Source organism: Rhinopithecus roxellana, chromosome 11, assembly GCF_007565055.1.
Source record: "Rhinopithecus roxellana isolate Shanxi Qingling chromosome 11, ASM756505v1, whole genome shotgun sequence".
In the NCBI taxonomy this organism is placed as follows: domain Eukaryota; kingdom Metazoa; phylum Chordata; class Mammalia; order Primates; family Cercopithecidae; genus Rhinopithecus; species Rhinopithecus roxellana.
Genome location: NC_044559.1, coordinates 25,485,465 through 25,506,729, shown reverse-complemented (window position 1 = coordinate 25,506,729; position 21,265 = coordinate 25,485,465). Strand labels below are relative to the sequence as shown.

General features: G+C 47.2%; 2 protein-coding genes across 2 annotated transcripts in view; both read right to left on the bottom strand.

The window, feature by feature from the left end:
- Nucleotides 1-580, bottom strand: part of GDI2 (GDP dissociation inhibitor 2) — a 48,599-nt gene extending 48,019 nt beyond the window's left edge. The window contains exon 1 of the mRNA XM_010366503.2: nucleotides 253-580. Coding sequence (XP_010364805.1) covers nucleotides 253-297 — 45 coding nt within the window. The 5' untranslated portion in view covers nucleotides 298-580. The remainder of the gene's footprint in view (nucleotides 1-252) is intronic.
- A 5,491-nt stretch (nucleotides 581-6,071) lies between these two features.
- The window catches only part of ANKRD16 (ankyrin repeat domain 16), a 68,474-nt gene continuing 53,280 nt past the window's right edge, over nucleotides 6,072-21,265 (bottom strand). The window contains exon 9 of the transcript XR_004059960.1: nucleotides 6,072-6,294. The gene's annotated coding sequence lies outside the window, so the exon portion shown is untranslated. The remainder of the gene's footprint in view (nucleotides 6,295-21,265) is intronic.

The window sequence follows — 21,265 nt, the reverse complement described above, 5'->3', positions numbered from 1 at the left end:
TTACCCCGCCCGGAGTCTCGCGGCCCGCATCTCCATTTCCCCGCCTGCTCCTCACACTGGGAGTCGCCCGATCGCCCCGGGACGCGGGGCGCCCCTGAACCCGCCCGTGCCCCCAGCCACGACTCCCGTCCCGAAAGCTACGGCTGACGGCAGAACGAGACCCCCGAGAAGCTGCGACCCGCGGGCCGTGCAGGAGCCGGGGATGCGCCCGCCCCGGCTGCTCAACCCCGGCCCCTCAGCCCGGGCGCCCACCGTCAGGCCGGTGCCCAGCACGATCACGTCGTACTCCTCATTCATGGCGGGGCAGGCGCGGACGCAGGACCAGAGAAAGGAAAAGGCGCAGGGGCTCCGTGACCACCCTGCGAGTCTGAGAGGCGCTCTCGGGCGCGAAGGAAACGGGAAGAGAGGAGAGGAAAATGGAGCTGGCGACAAGGCGAGACCTGCCGCCACCTCAGACGGGAAGAGAAGAACCGGGCGGGGAGAAAAGGAGAGGGGGCGGGGAGGGGAGGGCGGTGACTGAGCCTCCGCAGCCGGGGCGGGGCCTGCAGGCACCGGGAGGCCGCCAATCAGGCACTTCCGGCACTCTAATTGGTTACATCCCCGTCACTCGCCCAACTTTTTTTCTTCCCCGCCTCTCGCGAGAGGAAAAGGGCGGGGCGTCGCCATTTTGGCTTCCGGTTCCCCTTGCGGTCTCTGCCACCGGGGTCTGGGAGGCGGCGCGTAGACTGGGGTGGAGGTGCACGGAACAGCGGGAGGGGAGTACTGCCGGCCACCACGGTTCTGAGTCCAGCCGTCGGGGCGGGAGCTCGCTCGGTCCAAGGTCCCAGAGCCGGACCGCCGCCGTTGGACTTTGAGCGGATGCGTGCGGCGGCCACGTGGGCGAGGAACGCGGGTCGGGCCGCCTCTCGGGGGTGGCGGCCTTGGTTCCTCCCGCGGGGCTGGGCTCGCCGGGGCCCGGAGCCCGCCGGGAAGAGTTCGGAAATTACACGTGTCCTGTTTCCCGCTCTGTGCCTTCCCTGTTTGGTGCGTTGCCGGTGGGCGCTTTAGGAAAGTGGTAGGAGGAAAAGCGGCTTCTTTTGATAAAAGTAACCCTTAACAGAGATGAAAGTGAAGGCCAGGTTTCATTGGGAAGCCGATCCGCACTTACCAGGGGCTGTAACTTAAAGCCGCTGTAAACGTGGTAGCTGATCCTTGGATGCAAAGGTTTAGGCCCTAAGCTTAGAAACTGTTCCTTGCTTGCCTTCTAACCCCCTCCTCTTTTTCTAGAATTCTCTTAGGAATCTCTAACTTCATTGAGGACACGGGTGTAAGCAGAAGCTGTGTTCTCAGCTCCAAGAGGCAAATCCCACAAAAGCCTAGGCAGGTGAATTTCCTAAAGGCGTTGACAGTTGGAAAACCTGTGTTTTCACGTGATAAATCTGCATAGTCAGCAGACAATGAAGATTTGGCATTCAAGAACTACTCAACTACTTATCGATAATAGCTATTATGAGCCTGCCTTGATAGACCGAACTTGCTCATATTTAAATCATCCAGATAGAGGAAAGAATGTAACAACTTTTAAAAATGTTTCTTAACCCGTAAATACTTGGATGAGGTATGTTATATTGGACCATGGACCTTTTTCGTGGGGAGGGGAGAAGAAAGCAAAAGTAAAGTTTAAATTTACATTCAACCTTAATTTGATTGTGTATATTTGTCACCAAATAAATTAGTGTAAAGTTGACCATACAACTGATTATGCAACAGTGAGTGTAACCGACTTTTCTTTTGGCTAAGCTAATGATGACTAAAGAAGGTCCTTCTGTTGCTCTGTCTTCACGTCATCAGGGGGTCATACTACCTATATTTTTGGACCAATATGAAATACCCTTTTTTTTTTTTTTTTTTTCCCTGAGACGATCTCGCCCTGTCGTCCAGGCTGGAGTGCAGCAGTGCAATCGTGCCTCACTGCAGCCTTGATCTCCTGGGCTGAAGCCATCCTCCCACCTCAGTCTCCCGAGTAGCAGGGACAAGAGGTCACCACACCTGACTACTGACCCTTTTTTTAAAAATTAGCAATAACAATAAAGAGCTTTTTTCATTCAGGTGAAGACTATTTCATCAATACTCAGAGTTCTGAGAAACTTAGACACTGAGATAAGGGAAATGAATTTAAGGCTAATAAGGATCCCTTCCTTACTTAACACTGAAGTTCATTTTAGTTCGCAGTACAGAACCTATGGCCCAACAGAAGGACGACAACAATCAAACCTGGACTGAGCCTTAACGGACTGAGTGCATCTAAAATGCTGTACTTGGGCCAGGCACAGTGGTTCATACCTGTAATCCCAACACTTCGGGAGGCTGAGATGGGAGGATCACTTGGGGCCAGGAGTTCAAAACCAACCTGTAGTGTACAGCCTAGGTAACAAACTGAGACACCGTCCCTATAAATTATCTGGAGGTTGGGCACGATGGCTCACACCTGTAATCCCAGCACTTTGGGAGGCCGAGGCAGGCGGATCACAAGGTCAGGAGTTTGGAGTTTGAGACCAGCCTGGCCAATATGGTGAAACCCCATCTCTACTGAAAATACAAAAATTAGCCGGGCGTGGTGGCACATGCCGATAGTCCCAGCTATTCGGGAAGCTGAGGCAGAAGAATCGCTTGAACCGGGGAGACAGAGGCTGCAGTGAGCCAAGATTGCACCACGCCTCTCCCCCCCGGGCGACAGAGTGAGACTCCGTCTCAAAAAAAAAAAGGGCAGTCTGGGCGCGGTGGCTCACGCTTGTAATCCCAGCACTTTGGGAGGCCGAGGCAGGTGAATCACAAGGTCAGGAGTTCAAGACCAACCTGTCGAAGATGATGAAACCCTGTCTCTACTAAAACTACAAAAATTAGTCGGGAGTGGTGTCAGGCGTCTGTAATCCTAGCTATTCGGGAGGCTGAGGCAGAGAATTGCTTAAACCCAGGAGGCAGAGGTTGCAGTGAGCCAAGATAGTGCCACTGCACTCCAACTTTTGCAACAAAGCGAGACTGTCTCAAAAAAAAAAAAAAGCTGGGCATGGTGGCACGAGCCTGCAGTCCTAGCTACTCAGGAGGCTGACCTGGGAGGATCCCTTGAGCCCAGGAAGGTCAAGGCTGCAGTCAACCATGATGATGCCACTGCCCTCCAGCCTGGGCAACAGAGCAAAACCCTGTGTCAGAAAAAGAAAATTCTGTGCTTTTTCTTGGATCTTCCACCCAACCCATTCCAGTTGCAAGGGAACTTGTAGACGATAAATACTGCTTAAGGTGAAGAGACTTGAAAGCCACTAATTGGTTCAGTGGATCTCATGCCACAGAAGGTAGTTCCTGCTAGAGTGAAACCTTAGGTTTAGGGGAAGTAGGTTGGTTGGTGAAGATGAGTGGAAAACATCAATATTTTTAATTTTTGGTGCCAAAACCCAAGATCAAACCAGGACACCATCAATCTTTAAAATATTTCAAATCTTAAAATTAGCCAGGTGTGGCGGCACATGCCTGTAGTCCCACCTACTCGGGAGACTGAGGCGGGAGAATCACTGGAACCTGGGAGACTGAGGTTGCGGTGAGCCAAGATTGTGCCACTGCCCTCCAGCCTGGGTGACAGAGCCAGACTCCGTCTCAAAAAATAAAATATTTCAAATCTTTATGCAAAGCAGGAATCCATGGAGTGTTATTTATACTTGGGTACATGGGAATAATGGTTTGCTGATCTGTTTTTACTAATCATCCATCTGCACTTTGAAAAGGAGAGATTTAATCTAAGGAAAGAAAATGAGAGCGAACTTCAGCCCAGACCATCTTTCTGTCTCCTGGATCACCGTGGCAGTTTCTCAACAGGTTTTTTTTCCTCTCTTTTTCCTCTTCTCCTATCTCTTCTGTCCATTTTCTTCTCAAAACACTCAGCAGATCACGTTCAGACTTCTGTATATCTTTTATACTTAGAATACATTGTAGATCCTAGCTGGGCATGGTGACTCACGCCTGTAATCCCAGCACTTTAGAAGGCTGAGGCAGATCACCTAAGGTCAGGAGTTTGAGACCAGCCTGACAAATACGGTGAAACCCTGTCTCTACTAAAAATACAAAAATTAGCCTGGTATGGTGGTGCACATCTGTAATTGGAGCTACTCAGTAGGCTGAAGCAGGAGAATTGCTGGAACCTGGGAGGCGGAGGTTGCAGTGAGCCAAGATGGCGCCACTGCACTCCAGCCTGGGGGACAGAGTAAGACTCCATCTAAAAAAAAAAAAGGGATACATTGCAAATCCTTAAAATATGACCTAATACCTTAATCTAGCCTCTCTATGTCTCTCCAACTCTATTTTGTAGTGCTCCTTGGCTCCTTGATGATTAAACCCCAAACATGCTTGTGTTTCGGTTCCTAGAATCTGGTCAAGCCTTTAACCACCCAAGGGCCTTTGTACTCTTGCTTCCATGGCTACCACTCCTCACTTCCCCCTGCACCTCTTCATACAGCTTTTTCCACTTCCTTAGGTTTCAGCTTTCCCCTCAACCATCATTCTCTGTCGGTACCCTGCTTGTTTCTCACTGCTTTTATTAGAGGGGTAATTATTTTCTTCACTTGTTCTTTGCTTGCCAAATTGGATGTAAACTCCATAGGGGCAGGGATATTAAGCCTGGACACCCAGTAAAGGGCTGAGCAACTATGAGCAACTAGTAGAGGATGAGTAAATATTTGACAAATGAATAGGGGACTTGGAAGTTGAGCCCTAGATCAACAAGGACTGAATGTGATGATATTGGTACTAGTTCCCCCCCCCCACCTTTTTTTTTAAGACAGGGTCTCACTCCGTTGCCCAGGCCAGAGTGCAGTGGTACAGCCATAGCTCTGTGCAGCCTCTGCCTCCTGGGCTGAAGTGATCCTCCCTCAGCCTCCTGAGTAGGAGTACAGGCATGTGCCCACCATACTCAGCTAATTTGTGTATTTTTGGTAGAGATGGAGTGTCACCTTGTTGGCCAGACTAGTCTCGAACTCCTGGGCTCAAGCAGTCTGCCCACCACAACCTCCGTAAGTGCTGTGGTTACTAGTGTCAGCCACCACGCCAGGCCCCAGTTCCTCCTGATACTTTGGAGAAATACAACTTTTCTTCTAGGAAGAGATACTAAAACTAATATTTTAAAGAGTCTTAGAGATAGGTATCTATAAAACATAAACCTGTGTAAAACCTGGATAGCTAATGCTGTAGAGGGAACGTAATGGGATCTCTAGAAAGGAATTTTAATTAAGTTCCAAAAGTATATATTTCCTAGCTTATGATCATTTACCCAGAACCATCCCCTACAAACTGTTTATCTGCTCCCAGTCTTTATTTTATTTATTTATTTATTTTTGAGACAGAATTTTGCTCTCGTCGCCCAGGCTGGAGTACAATGGCAGAATCATGGCTGACTGCAACCCCTGCCTGCCGGGTTCAAGTGATTCTCCTGCCTCAGCCTCCCAAGTAGCTGAGATTACAGGTGCCAACTACCACAGCCAGCTAATTTTTATATTTTTAGTAGAGACTGGGTTTCACCATGTTGGCCAGGCTGGTCTTGAACTCCTGGCCTCAAGTGATCCGCCCACCTCAGCCTCCCAAATTGCTGGGATTACAAGCGTGAGCACAGTGCCCAGCCCTACTCCCAGTCTTTATTTCTGCTCAAACCAGAATTCTAGATGTCATCCTTGGTTCTGCCGTCTTTATCTCCTTCTGCATCTATTCTGGTTTTCTTTTTTTTTTTTTTTTTGTTGAGATGGAGTCTCGCTCTGTCACCCAGAGTCTGGCCGATCTCAGGCAAGCTTTTCACGCCATTTCCTGTCTCACCTCCGAGTGTGGGACAAAGCCCGCACTCGCCCAGCATTTTTGTAGTTTAGTGAGACGGGTTAACCGTGTTAGGAAACCTCGGATCGCCGTCTCGGCTCCCAAAGGCGGTTACAAGCACCGCAGCCGCCCTATTCTGGTTTTCTATTACGGTGTACAAACCACCCCAACATTTAGTGGCTTAAGTGGGAAAAAAAAAAAAAAAAACTAGCAACTTAAAAAAAACAACGTATTATTATCTCTTATGGATCGAATGGGTGACCCAGGTGATAATTGCCTGGGCTTTCAGACAGCTTCAGTTAGTGGCTGGGCTGCAGTCATCTGAAGGTTTTACTGGACTGGACATCCAAGATGGCACAACCACGTGGCTGACAGCTGAGGCTGGCCGTCGGTGGGAGCTCAGGGGGCTGTCCACCAGAGCAGCTATGCGTGGGCTCTGTTTGGCTTGCACTTCTCAGAGTGGTGGTGCTGAAAGAAACAAGAAGTGGAAGTTACTTGTCTCTTAAGGCCTGGGCCCAGAAACTGGCCCAGAGTCACTTCTGTCTTGTTCTGTTTGTCAGCGCCATCACAGAGCACACCGAAATTCAGATGGAAGAACTGTGGAGCCTGTCTCTATTGGAAGAGTATTAATAAATTGGTAGCCATCTTTATTATTATTACTGTTATTATTATTTGAGATGGAGTCTTGCTTTGTTGCCCAGGCTGGAGTGCAGTGGCACAATCTCGGCTCATTGCAACCTCCTTCTCCCAAGTTCAGGCAATTCTCGTGCCTCAGCCTCCCGAGTAGCTAGGATGACAGGCACACGCCACCACACCCAGCTAATGTTTGTATTTTTAGTAGATATGGGGTTTCACCGTGTTAGCCAGGCTGGTCTCAAACTCCTAACCTCAAGTGATCCAGCAGCCGCAGCCTCCCAAAGTGATGAGATTCCAGGCGGGAGCCACCGCGCCCAGTGGTAGCCATATGTAATCTGCCACAGTACCCCATTACGTTTTGGCCATTCCACCTCATAAAAATCCTTCCAGTCCCTTCTCTTCAACCTCACTGCCACAACCTGAGTGCAGACCACCAAGTTTCCTCCTAGATCCTGGCCCCAGCTAGGATCCTATTTGGACATTTGGTGTTCAGTTAAGGTGGCTCAAACCTGCTCTCTGTATTATAGCCCAAGTGATCTTTATAAAAATCAGAAGTGACCAAGTTGACCATGTCTTTAGGATCTTCCGTGGGTTGCTATTAGGATAAAGTCCATACACCTGGTCATTTCCTAACATGAGCTTGAGTGATCTGGGTTTGAAGTACCTGTTCCACCAAATCTCTCACCGCAACCCTCTTCCACCCCTCATCATGTTCATTTTTTTTTTTCTTTTTCTTTCTTTGGAGATGGGGTTTCACTATGTTTTCCAGGCTGGCCTTGAACTCCTGGGCTCAAGCAATCCTCCCACCTCTGCCTCCCGAGTAGCTGGAACTACTCATCATAGTTTCTGATTCAGTCGCTGTGTCAGTCAGCATCCAGTCAGAAAGACTGGAACTACTCTAAGTATTTTAAACAGAGATAATATAGGGAATTGATTTCAAAACTGCTCAAAGAGCTGGAGGGTCAAAGAATAAGATTGCCCACAGATGTAGAACTGCCTGAAACTCGAGGCTGGAGCAAGAGGGAAACTGCTGTTGCCTTGTGCTTGGCAATGGTTTTCCCCAATGATTGTGCTGCTGAGGCCAGTGGAACTTGAGGTCATCCACCACCATTACTGCCACTGCCAGAATCCTTCTGTCTCTGAAGCTACTGAAGTGACTCCTGCCGCAGCTATTGCTGGGCCCCGGGGTCCCCACTCATTGGGGTGGCTGCTACCACTAGTGGCAGTGCCACCAAAGCAGGGGACATGGTGTCTCTCTTCCTCCTGGCTCCAGTCTTCCACCCGTGCCTTCCATTGGCAGCACCTGGCCAGAAGCCAGTTAGCAAAGGGATCTGGGAAATGTGTTTTGCAGGCTCTCAGTCCCAGATATACAGAGGAGGTCAAGAATGGAGCTGGGAACTAACAGACCAGTGACTGGCTTGGCTACACCAAACATTTCTGTGTTCCATGCACCTGCCATGCTCTTTTCCTTCTGCGTGTTTTTTTCCTCTGTCCCCCATCCTCCGGGTGGGCCTTGCTTTCTCCTACTTGCTTGAAGTCTCAGTATACATGTCACAGCCCCCAGGGATCTTTCCTGGATTCCCTAATCTGGATGAAATTCCTCTATGCTGGGTTCCCATAGTATTCTCTTACCACATATCACCCTGGGTTGTAACTGGGTGTTTGCTGCTCTGTACTCAAGTTGTGTTTCTCTCAGGGGTAGAACTCTACAGTATTAATCTTTTTTTTTTTTTTTTTATCACCATCTAGTTCAAAGTAGGCAGTTAATAAGTATTTAGTGGGCCCGAAACAGTGACTCACAGCTGCAATCCCAGCACTTTGAGAAGCCAAGGCAGGCAGATCACCTGAGGTCGGGAATTTGAGACCAGCCTGGCCAATAGGGTGAAACCCCATCTCTACTAAAAATATGAAAAATTACCCAGGTGCAGTAGTGCACACCTGTAGTCTCAGCTACTTAGGAGGCTGAGGCACGAGAATTGCTTGAACCCAGGAGGCAGAGGTTGCAGTGAACCAAGATCGTGCCACTGCACTCCAGCCTGGGTGACAGAGCAAGACTCTGTCTCAAAAAAAAAAAAAGAAAGAAAGAAAGAAAAGAAAAAGTAGTTAATGCAGGGGTTCCTAACTTGAGTATAATTGCAATGGATGGACATTTTTTTCAGAGAGAAGCTCCATTATCCCAAAAGGGTCAATGACACCAAAATGATTAAGAAACCATACATGTAGACAAATGAATTCATTGACAATATTTCTACAACTTAGATAAAGGAAAAAATAACTTCTGAGAAAAAACTGAATATCAAAGTCCATTTCCAGGAGTTGCTCTGAACCTATTCTGGTTCAGGAGGCTGCCTAATAAATTTTTTTACGTTTTTTTTTTTTTTTCTTAAGACCATTTCCAGTGGCTTGCAGTTCTAGTCCATTTATGTTGTTATAAAGGAACATCTGAAGCTGGGTAATTTATGAAGAAAAGAGGTTTATTTGGCTCGTGGTTCTGCAGGCTGTACAAGAACCATGGCACCAGCATTTGCTTCTGGTGAAGCCTCAGGAAGCTTCCACTCATGGGAGAAGGCAAAGGGGTGCCATGTGCAGAGATCACATAGTGAGAGAGGAAGGAAGGGAAAGACAAAGGTGCCAGTCTCTTTTCAACAACCAGTTCTTGCAGGAACTAATAGCGAGAACTCATTCATGATCGTGAGGATGGCCCTGAGACATGCATGATGGATCTGTTCCTAAGCAATCCAAAAACACCTCCCACCAGGCCCCACTTCCAACATTGGGGACCAAATTTCCACATGAGATTAGGAGGGGACAAATATCCAAACTATATTATTTGCCATAGAACACAATGTTTACTGAATTTCTGTACGTAGGGGAATGAAATCAGCACCTAAACTGATATACACATGGAAACAGAAAATATGATTCCAATAGAAATCACTTGGAAGTGTGTAATTAGTAGCAGTTCTGTGGGGCGCTTTGTATAGAAGGACTAGGAGTTGGTGGCATTGAGTGGGGCTTGTGCATAGTGGCAGAGCAAGTCAGCAAGGTGTCCTGATTCCCAAAAGACTGGTAAGCATGGTGCAGGCATGTCGTACATGCATTTGCTCTTCAAAAAGCTTCAACTCATTCTAGCACGACTATCATGGATAAGCAATGACCACTGACTATTTCATTTAATTTCTTTGTATCATCCTAAAGACTAGAATGATCTCTAAGCTGCCCAGGCCTTAATGTTTCTTAGGTCACTTTAGTCATTCACTTGAATACTTCTTGTGTTAATTAAAGTGATTTTGGACCGGGTGCGGTGGTTCACGCCTGTAAGTCCCGGCACTTTGGGAGGCTGAGGTGGGAGGATCACGTGAGGTCAGGAGTTCAAGACCAGCCTGACCAACATGGTGAAACCCCGTGTCTACTAAAAATACAAAAATTAGCCGAGCATGGTGGCAGGCACCTGTAGTCCTAGCTACTCGGGAGGCTGAGGCAGGAGAATCACTTGAGCCCAGGAGGTGGAGGTTGCAGTGAGCTGAGATCATTCCACTGCACTCCAGCCTGGGCAACAGAACGTGACTCCATCTCAAAATAGAAAGATAGAGAGAGGGAGGGAGGGAGGGGGAAAGAAAGAGATTTTGATTACAAGTTAACTAAAACCACATCCAGCTATCTTAGGTATAAAAGAGAATTTATTAGAAGCATAAAGGGGCAAAAATGTAATCCAGTCTCTGGAAGGAACTGGAATCAGGCACTAGAATACTCACTGTGTCTAAGCTCAGCTCCTCTCTGTTTTTTTCTCTCTCTATGGTTGACTTTGTCGGCTTCCCTTGCTCAAACCTAGAGCCAAGTCTCTCAGCCTGACACCATTGACATTTTAGGCCAGGTCATTCTTTGTCAAGGGGCTGTCCTGTGCATTGTAGGATGTTTAGCAGCATCCCTGGCTTCTACCCACTGGATGTCAGTAGCACCCACTCTACTCCACCTCCAAGCTGTGAAAATCATCACGTCTCCAGACATTGCCAGTGTCCCCAGTGGGCAAAAATTGCCTTTGGTGGAGAACCACTGAGCTAGACTAGCTTGGTTTTCATCATTCGATATCAAATTTCCAGAGGAGATAATCTGATTGGCCCAACTTGGGGCCTGCATCCAACTTGATTCAATTAATCATAGCCAGGTATTACTAGTATGACGTGACAGAAGTGTGGCTGCCAGAAATCCATGCCTGTGGAAAGGATGGCCACTTCCCAGAAAAGAGGAATGGACAGATATCCTAGTGCAGGTGTCAGTTCCATGTCCTTAATCCTAGACATGAAGCTTCTATCCTGACTCTATGTACCCTGACTCTTGGGTGATTTAGGGGACATTTTCCCAGAGATATATTTAGGATATCTACATACCTTTAAAAAAATTTAATCCAGGCCAGAAGTGGTGGCTCACGCTTGTAATCCCAGCACTTTGGGAGGATGAGGCGGGCGGATCATGAGGTCAGGAGTTCAATACTAGCGTGGCCAACATGGTGAAACCCCCATCTCTACTAAAATTACCAAAAAAAATAGCTGGGCGTGATGGCAGGCACCCCTAATCCCAGCTACTCAGGAGGCTAAGGCAGGAGAATCACTTGAAACCAGAAGGCAGAGGTTGCAGTGAGCCGAGATAGCGCCCCTGCACTCCAACCTGGGTGAAAGAGCGAAACTCCATCTCAAAAAAAAAAAAAAAAAAAAATTTAATCTTACATAAGCAGAATATGAGAAAACAATCTTTAATCGAAAATCTTCCACCATAAGGGCTTTAAACTGAAAATATCCAATTTTTAAATTTATTTCTTCAACATCTTGTGATTGTGTCTCCTCTGTGCCAGGTGCTGGGCTAGGCCTTTCTGAACTAGGAGAACTGGGCCCTGTCTTCACAGAGGTTCTGTTTCAATTCTGGATTGATTTAATGGTTAGGACAGGTTATCTTCCAAATACCCTACTTTGGATTGTCACTTGATAAATTTTCAAAGCCATTTTACCTTCAATAGCTAATCACTATTTTTTATGTAAAAATCTTAAAATCAGGCCGGATGTGGTGGCACATGCCTGTAATCCCAGCACTTTGGGAGGCTGAGGTGGACAGATCACCTCAGGTCAGGAGTTCAAGACCAGCCTGGCCAACGTGGTAAAACCCTGTCTCTACTAAAAATACAAAAATAGTTGGGCATGGTGGTGCATACCTGTAATCCCAGCTACTCGGGAGGCTGAGGCAGGAGAATCACTTGAATCCAGGAGGCAGAGGTTGCAGTGAGCCAAGATTGCACCACTGCACTCCAGCCTGGGCAACAGAGCGAGACTCAGGTCTCAAAGAAAAAAAAAATCTTAAAATCAGGCCAAGTGCAGTAGCATACGCCTATAATCCCAGCACTTTTGGGAGGCCAAGATGGGTGGACCCCCAAGCCCAGGAGTTGAAGACCAGCCTGGGCAACATGATGAAATCTCATCTCTACAAAAAAATATAGAAATTAGCCGGGTGCGGTGGCTGAGTTGGAAAGATCACTTGAGGATGGCATGAGCCTTGGAGGTGGAGGTTGCAGTGAGCCAAGATCACTGCACCCCAGCCTGGGTGACAGAGTAAGGCCCTGGCTTTTAAAAAAAGTTAAAATCAGTCCTTTCTTTGTAACAATATGTTGTTATCTGCTTGTCTGAACTGAATGCTAGTCTTGGTATTCTTATCAGTAGTTGGCGAACAAAGGCGCCTGTTTTACTGGAATAGTCACAGTTTTGATCACTGAATTTCATTTGCTTACAGCTGTGGAAAAAAATCCCAGGGTGAGTCTTGACTCCTATTAGAAATTAACAACAAAGTATTAGGAAGGTCATTTTGTCTTTTCCCAGATAACAGAAAAGCAAGTTTTTGCATTAGCCAGCAAATAAGGACTTGCTCTGCAGTGAAGGTTATATACCACGACCCTGTTAGGTTAAAAACAAGATGGCTCCAACCAGGCAAAGTGGCTTATGCCTATAACCCCAGCGCTTTGGGAGGCTGAGCTGGGTGGATCACAAGGTCACGAGATCGAGACCATCCTGGCCAACATGGTGAAACCCATCTCTACTAAAAATATAACAATTAGTTGGGCGTGGTGGCATGTGCCTGCAGTCCTAGCTACTCGGGAGGCTGAGGCAGGAGAATCACTTGAACCCAGGAGGAGGAGGTTGCAGTGAGCCAAGATTGTGCCACTGTACCCCAGCCTTGGTGACAGAGCAAGACACGATCTCAAAAAAAAAAAAAAAAAAAGAAAAAAAAGAAAAGATGACTCAATAGAAACTAATCTTTCCAGGCTGGGTTGCAGTGGCTCACGCCTGTAATCCCACAACTTTAGGACAACTGAGGCGGGTGGATCACGAGGTCAGGAGTTTGAGACCTGCCTGGCCAGCATGGTGAAACCCCGTCTCTACTAAAAATACAAAAATTATCCGGGCATTAAAAAAAAAAAAAGATGGCACCACTGCACTCCAGCCAGCGAGACACCGTCTCAAAAAAAAAAAAAGATGGCTCAGTAGAAACTAATCTTTCCCCATCTCCCAAACAGTGCTCCATTCCCGTTTAATCAACAGCAGTATCTCCCAGCATTCTGTGAGGAAATAGAGCTTCAGGATGCTTTTCAAGGAAAGAGTTCCATGGTCATATAAATTTGCATATTCCGTTCTCCTCTGGGAGAGTCCCAGCGCCAATTGACATGTTACGGGTTCAGAAATTTTCACTGCCACCGCCGTTTTGGAAATAAATCTGGTAGTTAAATTTAATATGTGTAAATCCTATGTCCCCATAACCTATTCTTAGGTATATATCTAATACAAATTTTCTAGCTGGGTATGGTGGCTCATGCTGTAATCCCAGCACTTTGGGCGGCTGAGGCGGGTAGATGGTTCGAGCCCAGAAGTTCGAGACCAGCCTGAGCAACATGGCAAAACCCCATCTTTACAAAAAATACAAAAATTAGCCAGGTGTGGTGGCACATGCCCGCAGTCCCAGGTATTCAAGATGCTGAAGTAGGAAGATCACTGGAGCCCTGGAGGCCAAAGCTTCAGTAAGCTGTGATCATACCACTGCACTCCAACCTGAGTGACACAGCAAGAACTTGTCTCAAAAATAAAAGGAAATAGGCTGGGTGGGGTGGCTTACGCCTGTAATCCTAGCACTTTGGGAGCCAAGGCTTGCGAATCACCCGAGGTCAGGAGTTTGAGACCAGCCTGGCCAACATGTCAAAACCCTGTCTCTACCAAAAATACAAAAATTAGCTGGGCATTGTGGCGAGTGCCTCTAATCCCAGCTACTTGGGAGGCTGAGGTGGAAGAATGGCTTGAACCTGGGAGGCAGAGGTTGCAGTGAGCCCAGATTGTGCCACCGTACTCCAGCCTGAGCGACAGAGCCAGCCTCCATCTCAAAAAAATAAAATAAAATAATAAATTTTCTGACACATAAGAAGACATGCTAAAATGTTTACTCTATTGTAATATATGGTAGCAGAGTTAAAGGTAAGCTACTTGCCCCTCCTAAAAGGATGGATAAGTGAAATACGATGTACAATCCTGTAGCAATCAGGACTAAAGTACGACGTAGCAGCAGTGTAGGAGAAAGCTGGAAAATAGTTACTGAATGAGACAAGTAAGAAGCTGAATGAGATGTTTTTACAATAATGTTATCGTAAAATTTTAAGATGCGTACATGTTATATGTTTTTGTTTGTTTTTGTTTTGTTTTTGTTTTTGTTTTGAGACAGAATTTTGCTCTTGTTGCCCAGGCTGGAGTGCAATGGTACAATCGTGGCTCCTGGCAACCTCCACCTCCTGGGTTCAAGCGATCTCCTGCCTCAGCCTCCCGAGTAGCTGAGATTACAGGCGCCCACGACCACGTCCGGCTAATTTTTTATTTTTAGTAGAGACAGGGTTTCTTCATGTTGGTCAGGCTGGTCTCGAACTCCCAACCTCAGGTGGTATGCCCGCCTCGGCCTCACAAAGTGCTGGGATGACAGGCATGAGCCACCGTGCCCAGCAGTTACATACATTTTCAAAATACACTTATATTTAAGTGCATGAGTCAAGTTTAACTGTGAAGACATTGACTGTGTAGCGGGGGTGAGGAAGCAGTAAGAAAACAGTAACAACATACAAAAGTGACCTTGAGATGACATTTTGCAGGTTGAACACATGCCTTTATCTTGATTCTCTCCCAAATGTCTGCTAAAATGGCATTAAAAGAATTTTTTAAAAAATTAACAAATGAATTCAAAGAGACAAGGAGATCTGCAGTTGAAAGAAGCTGATAGAATCCTGAAAGAAGGTAGATGGTTAACTATGACAGACCAGAGAACATTAATATCTGAAGGCCGGCATAGAGGAGAGACGTAAGAAGCAAACTCGTTGGAGCTGCAGGAGCCCAGGAAAAACAGGGGGCCTGAGGGAACGGCTGTCTCTGCTGGACAGGCTTGAGCTAGGGTAGATATGGGGCGCTAGCTGAAGATGTGTACAAAGTGCAGCCGGGGTCCAGGAGCCCTCCTGCAACCCTCCCAGTCCCCACCCCCAACGGCAGGCATTGCCAGTGGGGATGTAGAGTTAGAAAGTCCCTGATCTTTCAATAGCAGACAGGAAGATTAAAAAAAAAAAATAAGAAAGTCCCTGGATCCTTTGATAGCAGACAGGAAGATTAAATAATAGTAATAATAATAATAATTTTTTAGAAGACTGGGCATGGTGGCTCACGCCTATAATCCCAGTACTTTGGGAGGCTGAGGCGGGTGGACCACCTGAGGTCAGGAGTTCAAGACCAGCCTGGCCAACGTGGTGAAACCCTTTCTCTACTAAAAATACAAACATTCGCCAGGCTTTGTGGTGCATGCCTGTAGTTCCAGCTACCTGGGAGGCTGAAACAGGAGAATCGCTTGAACCCAGGAGGCAGAAGTTGCAGTGAGCTGAGATCGTGCCACTACACTCTAGCCTGGGCAACAAGAGTGGAACTTCATCTCAAAAAAAAAAGTTAAAAAAAAAACAATTAAATAAGAAAGTCCCTGGATCCAAGGACTCCAGCACAGAGAACAAACCTGGCCCATGGAAACTGAGATGGAGGATGGTGAAAGGCACTGCGCTGACCTCCCTGGCTGCAGGAGCCCTGAGCACATCTGTGATCCTGGAAGTGAAAAGGCCTCACTGGCTGCTCTGGCTTGCTATGGCTAGAGGGGCACACCTGGCTTCTCAAGCAAGCATCTAAAAGCAAGAGACCGCCTCTCTTCCATGAAAATGAAAGCATCTTCCAGACAGGGACTAACCCAGGCCTGTGTTAGTTTCAAAGACGTGCTTCAAAGCCTGTTGTATTAACCTGTGGACCTGCACTGTGACCCTTCTATTCTGGCCATTCTTCCTAAGCAGATGAGCCCACCCTCGTGTTTCTGTGCTGTCATGAAACAGACAGTCTTCCCGTCACAGTTGCAGCGCTGGCTTGTCAAGTTGCTGTTCCTAGTTCACCTCTCCAACCCCAAATCGTCAAACAATTTAGAACCACTAGACCCTAGAATAAGAACAGAAAGCACTTTTGAGATCCCATTTAATCTCTCCACTAGGAAACCTATAGCTAAAAATGTTTATATAACTTGTCTCCTAAACTGTCATCTCTGGGTTAATTAAATTAAATTTCTCTTCCAGTGGGATCCTATCAACATTGTGTTTTTGTGAAGCCTTGCTTTATGTTTTGAAGGTTGAAAGTTAGACCCAGAGAATTTCTTCAACGTTCAGTCCTATGACTTCCGTGCCATTATTCACACAGAAAAGCTGTCAATGGGTTTTATCTACGTTTTGCAGGAGACCAAACTGATAGGTTGACCCGACCAGCTTGTGTGCTTTACTTATTATCTTATTTGTTGGCACAGGAAGAAAACAGCTAATGGCTAGGCGCGGTGGCTCACGCCTGTAATCCCAGCACTTTGGAAGGCTGAGGCAGGCGCATCACCTGAAGTCAGGAGGTCAAGACCAGCCTGTGCAACATGGTGAAACCCTGTCTCTACTAAAAATACAAAAATCAGCCAGGCTTAGTGGTGCGCACCTGTTGTCCCAGCCACTCAGGAGACTGAGGCAGGAGAATCACTTGGATGCAGATGCAGGAGGTAGAAGTTGCAGTGAGCCAAGATCGCGCCACTGCACTCTAGCCTGGGTGACAAAAAAAACAAACAAAAAAAGAGAACAGCCAAAATACAAGTTAAATATATGCACTGACTCTGTATGCTTGATGCCTAAAGCTTTTCTGGATAGCATTATTTTATTATTTTAAGCAAAACTTTATTTTTCACATAAGCATTTAGGCAGCAGTAACTGGTAGAAGCAGATGGCTGGGAGATTAAAAGATAGGTCAGTGGGCCACTCAGTTTGTCCTGGCATTATCAAGACAAATCCTGTTTTCTCTCCTCATCTCTTTCCCACACCTTTTCTTGTTCTCCCCTTTTCCTATTTTATTTTATTATTTATTTATTTTTTAAGACAGAGTCTTGCTCTGTTGCCTAGGCTGGAGTGCAATGGCACAATCTTGGCTCACTGCAGCCTCTGCCTCCCAGGTTCAAGCAATTCTCCTGCCTCAGCCTCCCAAGTAGCTGGGACTACAGGTGCGTGCCACCACACACAGCTAATTTTTGTATTTTTAGTAGAGACAGGGTTTCGTGGTGTTGGCCAGGCTGATCTGGAACTGCTGACCTCAGGTGATACACCTGCCTTGTCCTCCCAAAGTGCTGGGATTACAGGTGTGAGCCACCGCGCTCATCTCCCTTCCCTACTTTACTTGCCTTCTTTCTGTCCCTTTCTTTGGGGCATTTACCCCCACGACCCCATCATCCCTACCACCTTTGAAAGTTTCCAGACTGCTGGCATGAGAAGGCATGTTGTTTGGAAATGTGGCATAATTAAGAATTTCCAGGCCAGGTGTGGTAATCTTAGCGCTTTGGGAGGCAAAGTCAGGTGGATCATTGAAGCTCAAGAGTTCAAGTCCAGCCTGGGCAACATGGTGAAACCCAGCCCCTACAAAAAAATACAAAAATTAGCTGGGTATGGTGGCCCGAGCCTGTAGTCTCAGCTACTCGGGAGGCCAAGACTGGAGGATCGCTTGAGCACGGAAGGGACAGGTTACAGTGAGACAAGATCACGCCACTGCACTCCAGCCCCTGTCTCAAAAAAAACAAAAAAAAACAAAAACAAAAACCTGAAATTCCAACTGGGCATGGTGGCTCATGGCTGTAATCCCAGCACTTTGGGAGGCCAAGGCGGGCAGATCACTTGAGGCCAAGAATTCAAGACCAGCCTGTGGAACATAACGAGACCCCATTTCTACTAAAAAAAAATTTTTTTTAAGTAGCTGGGCATGGTGGTATATACCTCTAGTCTGAGCTACTAAGGAGACTGAGATAGGAGGATTGCTTGAGACTGGGAAGCTGAGGCTGCAGTGAGCCATTGATCATACCACTGCACTCCAGCCTGGGCTGTCTCGGGGGAAAAAAAAAAAAAAGAAGAAGAAGAAGAATTTCCACTCATCTGGGATGTGTCCATGAGGTTTCATACCTTCCACGTGGTACAGCTCTATCCTCCTACTTCTGTCACATGGTAGGCTTCTTGGGGCTCTTTTTTTCCAGGGGTTTTCCTCACGCCAGTACCAAAAAGTCCTCAGAGTGCAGGATAAAAAGTGTCCTGGGATGTAGCTTTGAGGGGCTTGCCTCAGGCCTTCATCCAACTCAACGTCCAAGTGCACCCTAGGAGAACTGCCTGAAGAGGGGCATTAGCTGCTTGCTGTGCACATTGAGGTCACCCGGCATTTGTTCTTCTTGGGAAGCACCTGGGCATCCTATGTCGCACCAAAACTTTCCCCTCCCTTCACGGGGTGCATGAAAGCAGCTAATTGACTCTGCCACTCAGCATGGGTGGCAGGAGAGAACTGCTCTGACTGCGATTCCAACATTTCTAAAATGGCAGAAAACTTACATTGCAGAGTTCTGCCTTAACATGCCAATATCGCATATTTTGTTACTTAATTTTTGATTTAAAAATAACACACATATTTTTAAAGTCAAATAATCCTTAAGACTATACAGTGAGAAGTAGGATGTGTTCCTTCTACCCAGACCTCCCCAGTGTTAATAGTTTCTTGTGTCTTTCCAGAAATATTCTACATAGCCTCCCTCGGCCAGCACAGTGACCAGGACTCCAAAATGATGTCAGTCACACCAGTAAGGAGAAGAAACTCACGGATGTCAAACTAGGGGAGCTACCAAACTGGATCTTTTCTTTTATTCTCCTCCTCCTTCTTCTTCTGCTTCCTCTTCTTCCTATTCCTCTTCCTCTCTTCTTTCTCCTCCTCCTCCTTCTTCCTCTTCTTGTTCTTCCTCCTCTTCCTCTTCCTCTCTTCTTTCTCCTCTTCCTCCTCTGCCTCCTCCTCTTCCTCCTCCTTCTTCTTCTTCCTCTTCCTGTCTTCTTTCTTCTTCTTCTCCTCCTCCTCCTCCTCTTCTTTCTTCTTTCTTCTTTCTTCTTCTTCTTCTTCAGACAGGGTGTCACTCTGTTGCCCAGGCTGGAGTGTAGTGCTACAATCATGACTCACTACAGCCTCTACCTCCTAAGCTCAAGTGATCCTCCTGCCTTAACCTCCTGAGTAGCTGGGACTACAGGTGCTCACCATCATGCTTGGCTGTTTTATTTTATTTTATTTTTTTAGAGGTGAGATCTCACCATGTTGTCCATGCTAGTCTTGAACTCCTGGCCCAAAGTGCTGGAATTATAGGCAGGAGCCACCACGCCTGGCCTCTAACTCATTTTTTTTTTTTTTTTGCAAGTTTATTTTATTTATTTTATCTTTTGAGACAGGGTCTCACTCTGCCACCTAGGCTGGAGTGTGCAGTGGCACAATCTTGGTTCACTTTTACCTCCGCCTCCTGGTCTCATGTGATCCTCCCACCTCAGCCTCCCAAGTAGCTGGGACTACAGGCATGTGCCACCATACTCCGATAATGTTATTTTGTTTGTTTGTTTGTTTTTTGTAGAGATGGGGTTTCACCATGTTGCCCAGGCTAGTCTTTAACTCCTGGACTCACACAATCCACCTGCCTTGGCCTCTCAAAGTGCTGGGATTACAGGTGTGAGCCACTACACCCAGCAGAACTCATTCTTTTTAACAGTTGCATAGCATTCTATAGTTCAATGTACTCTTTTTTGTTGTTATAGTATATATCCACAAATATTATTAAGCTATAACGTGGAAAACAGGCCAGGCATGGTGGCTCACACCTGTAATCCCAGCACTTTTGGAGGCCAAGGCAGATAGATCAACTGAAGTTAGGGATTCGAGACCAGCCTCGCCAACATGGTGAAACCCTGTCTCTACTAAAAATACAAAAATCAGCCAGGCATGGTGGCAGGTGCCTGTAATCCCAGCTACTTGGGAGGCTGAGGCAGGAGAATCACTTGAACCCAGAAAGTGGAGGTTGCAGTGAGTTGAGATCACACCACTGCACTCCAGCCTGGGCAACAGAGCAAGATTCTGTCTCAAAAAAAAAAAGATAGATAGATAGATACATAGATAGACAGATAGATAGAGACATTTTAAATTAGTGCTTCTTATAGACGGTGTGCCCAAAGTCAGCTCACTTCTTTTCTTGTGGTCACCTGGTGCTTTTCCGTGACAGCCAGCATGAAGCACTATGACCGCTTTGAACCAGAAAGAGCAATTTTCCCTTCAAAAGGTCAGGACTCTTGGCAATAAAATTCAGTTGAAAAATAGCTTCAGAAAAGGGGAACAGTGCTGGGTGTTAGGATATGCCACTCAGAAGTAACCTCTCACCCCAACGCTGGGAGTGCAGCTAGCAGGCCGTCAGCTGCAGAGAGGGGCTGGTGCAAGGCCGAGCTCTTCCCAGGACACAGCCATCACTGTGGAGTACTAAGTACATCCCAGGAGTACTAAGCTCCAGGGCTCTCCCACTACTGTGCCGAAGGACTCCTCTAGCTCTGCAGAGCGTCCTTGGGCTGGCCTTCGCGGCTTCTCCCCAACCCTCTCCTGCCCCCTCACCTTCCCTTCCACGGGTGTAGACCCCACAACACTCCTTAATAACCTCCTGCCTGCTAAGCCCATGACCATCCCATCCTGGGGCGGGGAAGCTGCTGGCTTTTGTAGCTAAACCACTGGTGAAGCAGCTCCCAGTGGCCTCAGGGCCCCACCACCAGAGAAACTAGGCTTCACTCCTGCCTCTGCCCCAGGCTGGATGCTGGATTTGGGAAGGCCTCTGATAGGCCCAGCTCTGGCCCATACCATGCCGCCCCTCTCAGCCATCTGTTTGGAAGCAGGAGAGACCACGGCCAGAATGAACAAGAGCAGGAGAGGATTCCAGAGCAGACAAACCAATGGGCTGCCAGATGCTGTGGGCTGTCAGACAGCACCCCCTCCCATCACTGCTTCCTGTGTACCTAGGAAGCCCATCTGACCCCAGCCCAGTCCTGCACCCGTCCATGGGGGACGGTGACTTTGGTGATGCTGGTGATCCACCTGTTGCACGGCAGTGTGGACATTTTATTTCTCCGATGGGTTCAGAGCTCTGTGAAGCCAAGATCTTTTTTTTTTTTTAAGACAGAGTCTCACTCTGTTTCCCAGGCTGGAATGCAGTGGCACAATCTTGGCTCACTGCAGCCTACACCTCCCAGATTCAAGCAATTCTTGTGCCTCAGCCTCTGGAGCAGCTGGGAATAGCAGGCACATGCCACCACACCCAGCGCATTTTTGTATTTTTTTGTAATTTATTTATTTATTATTTATTTTTTTGAGACAGA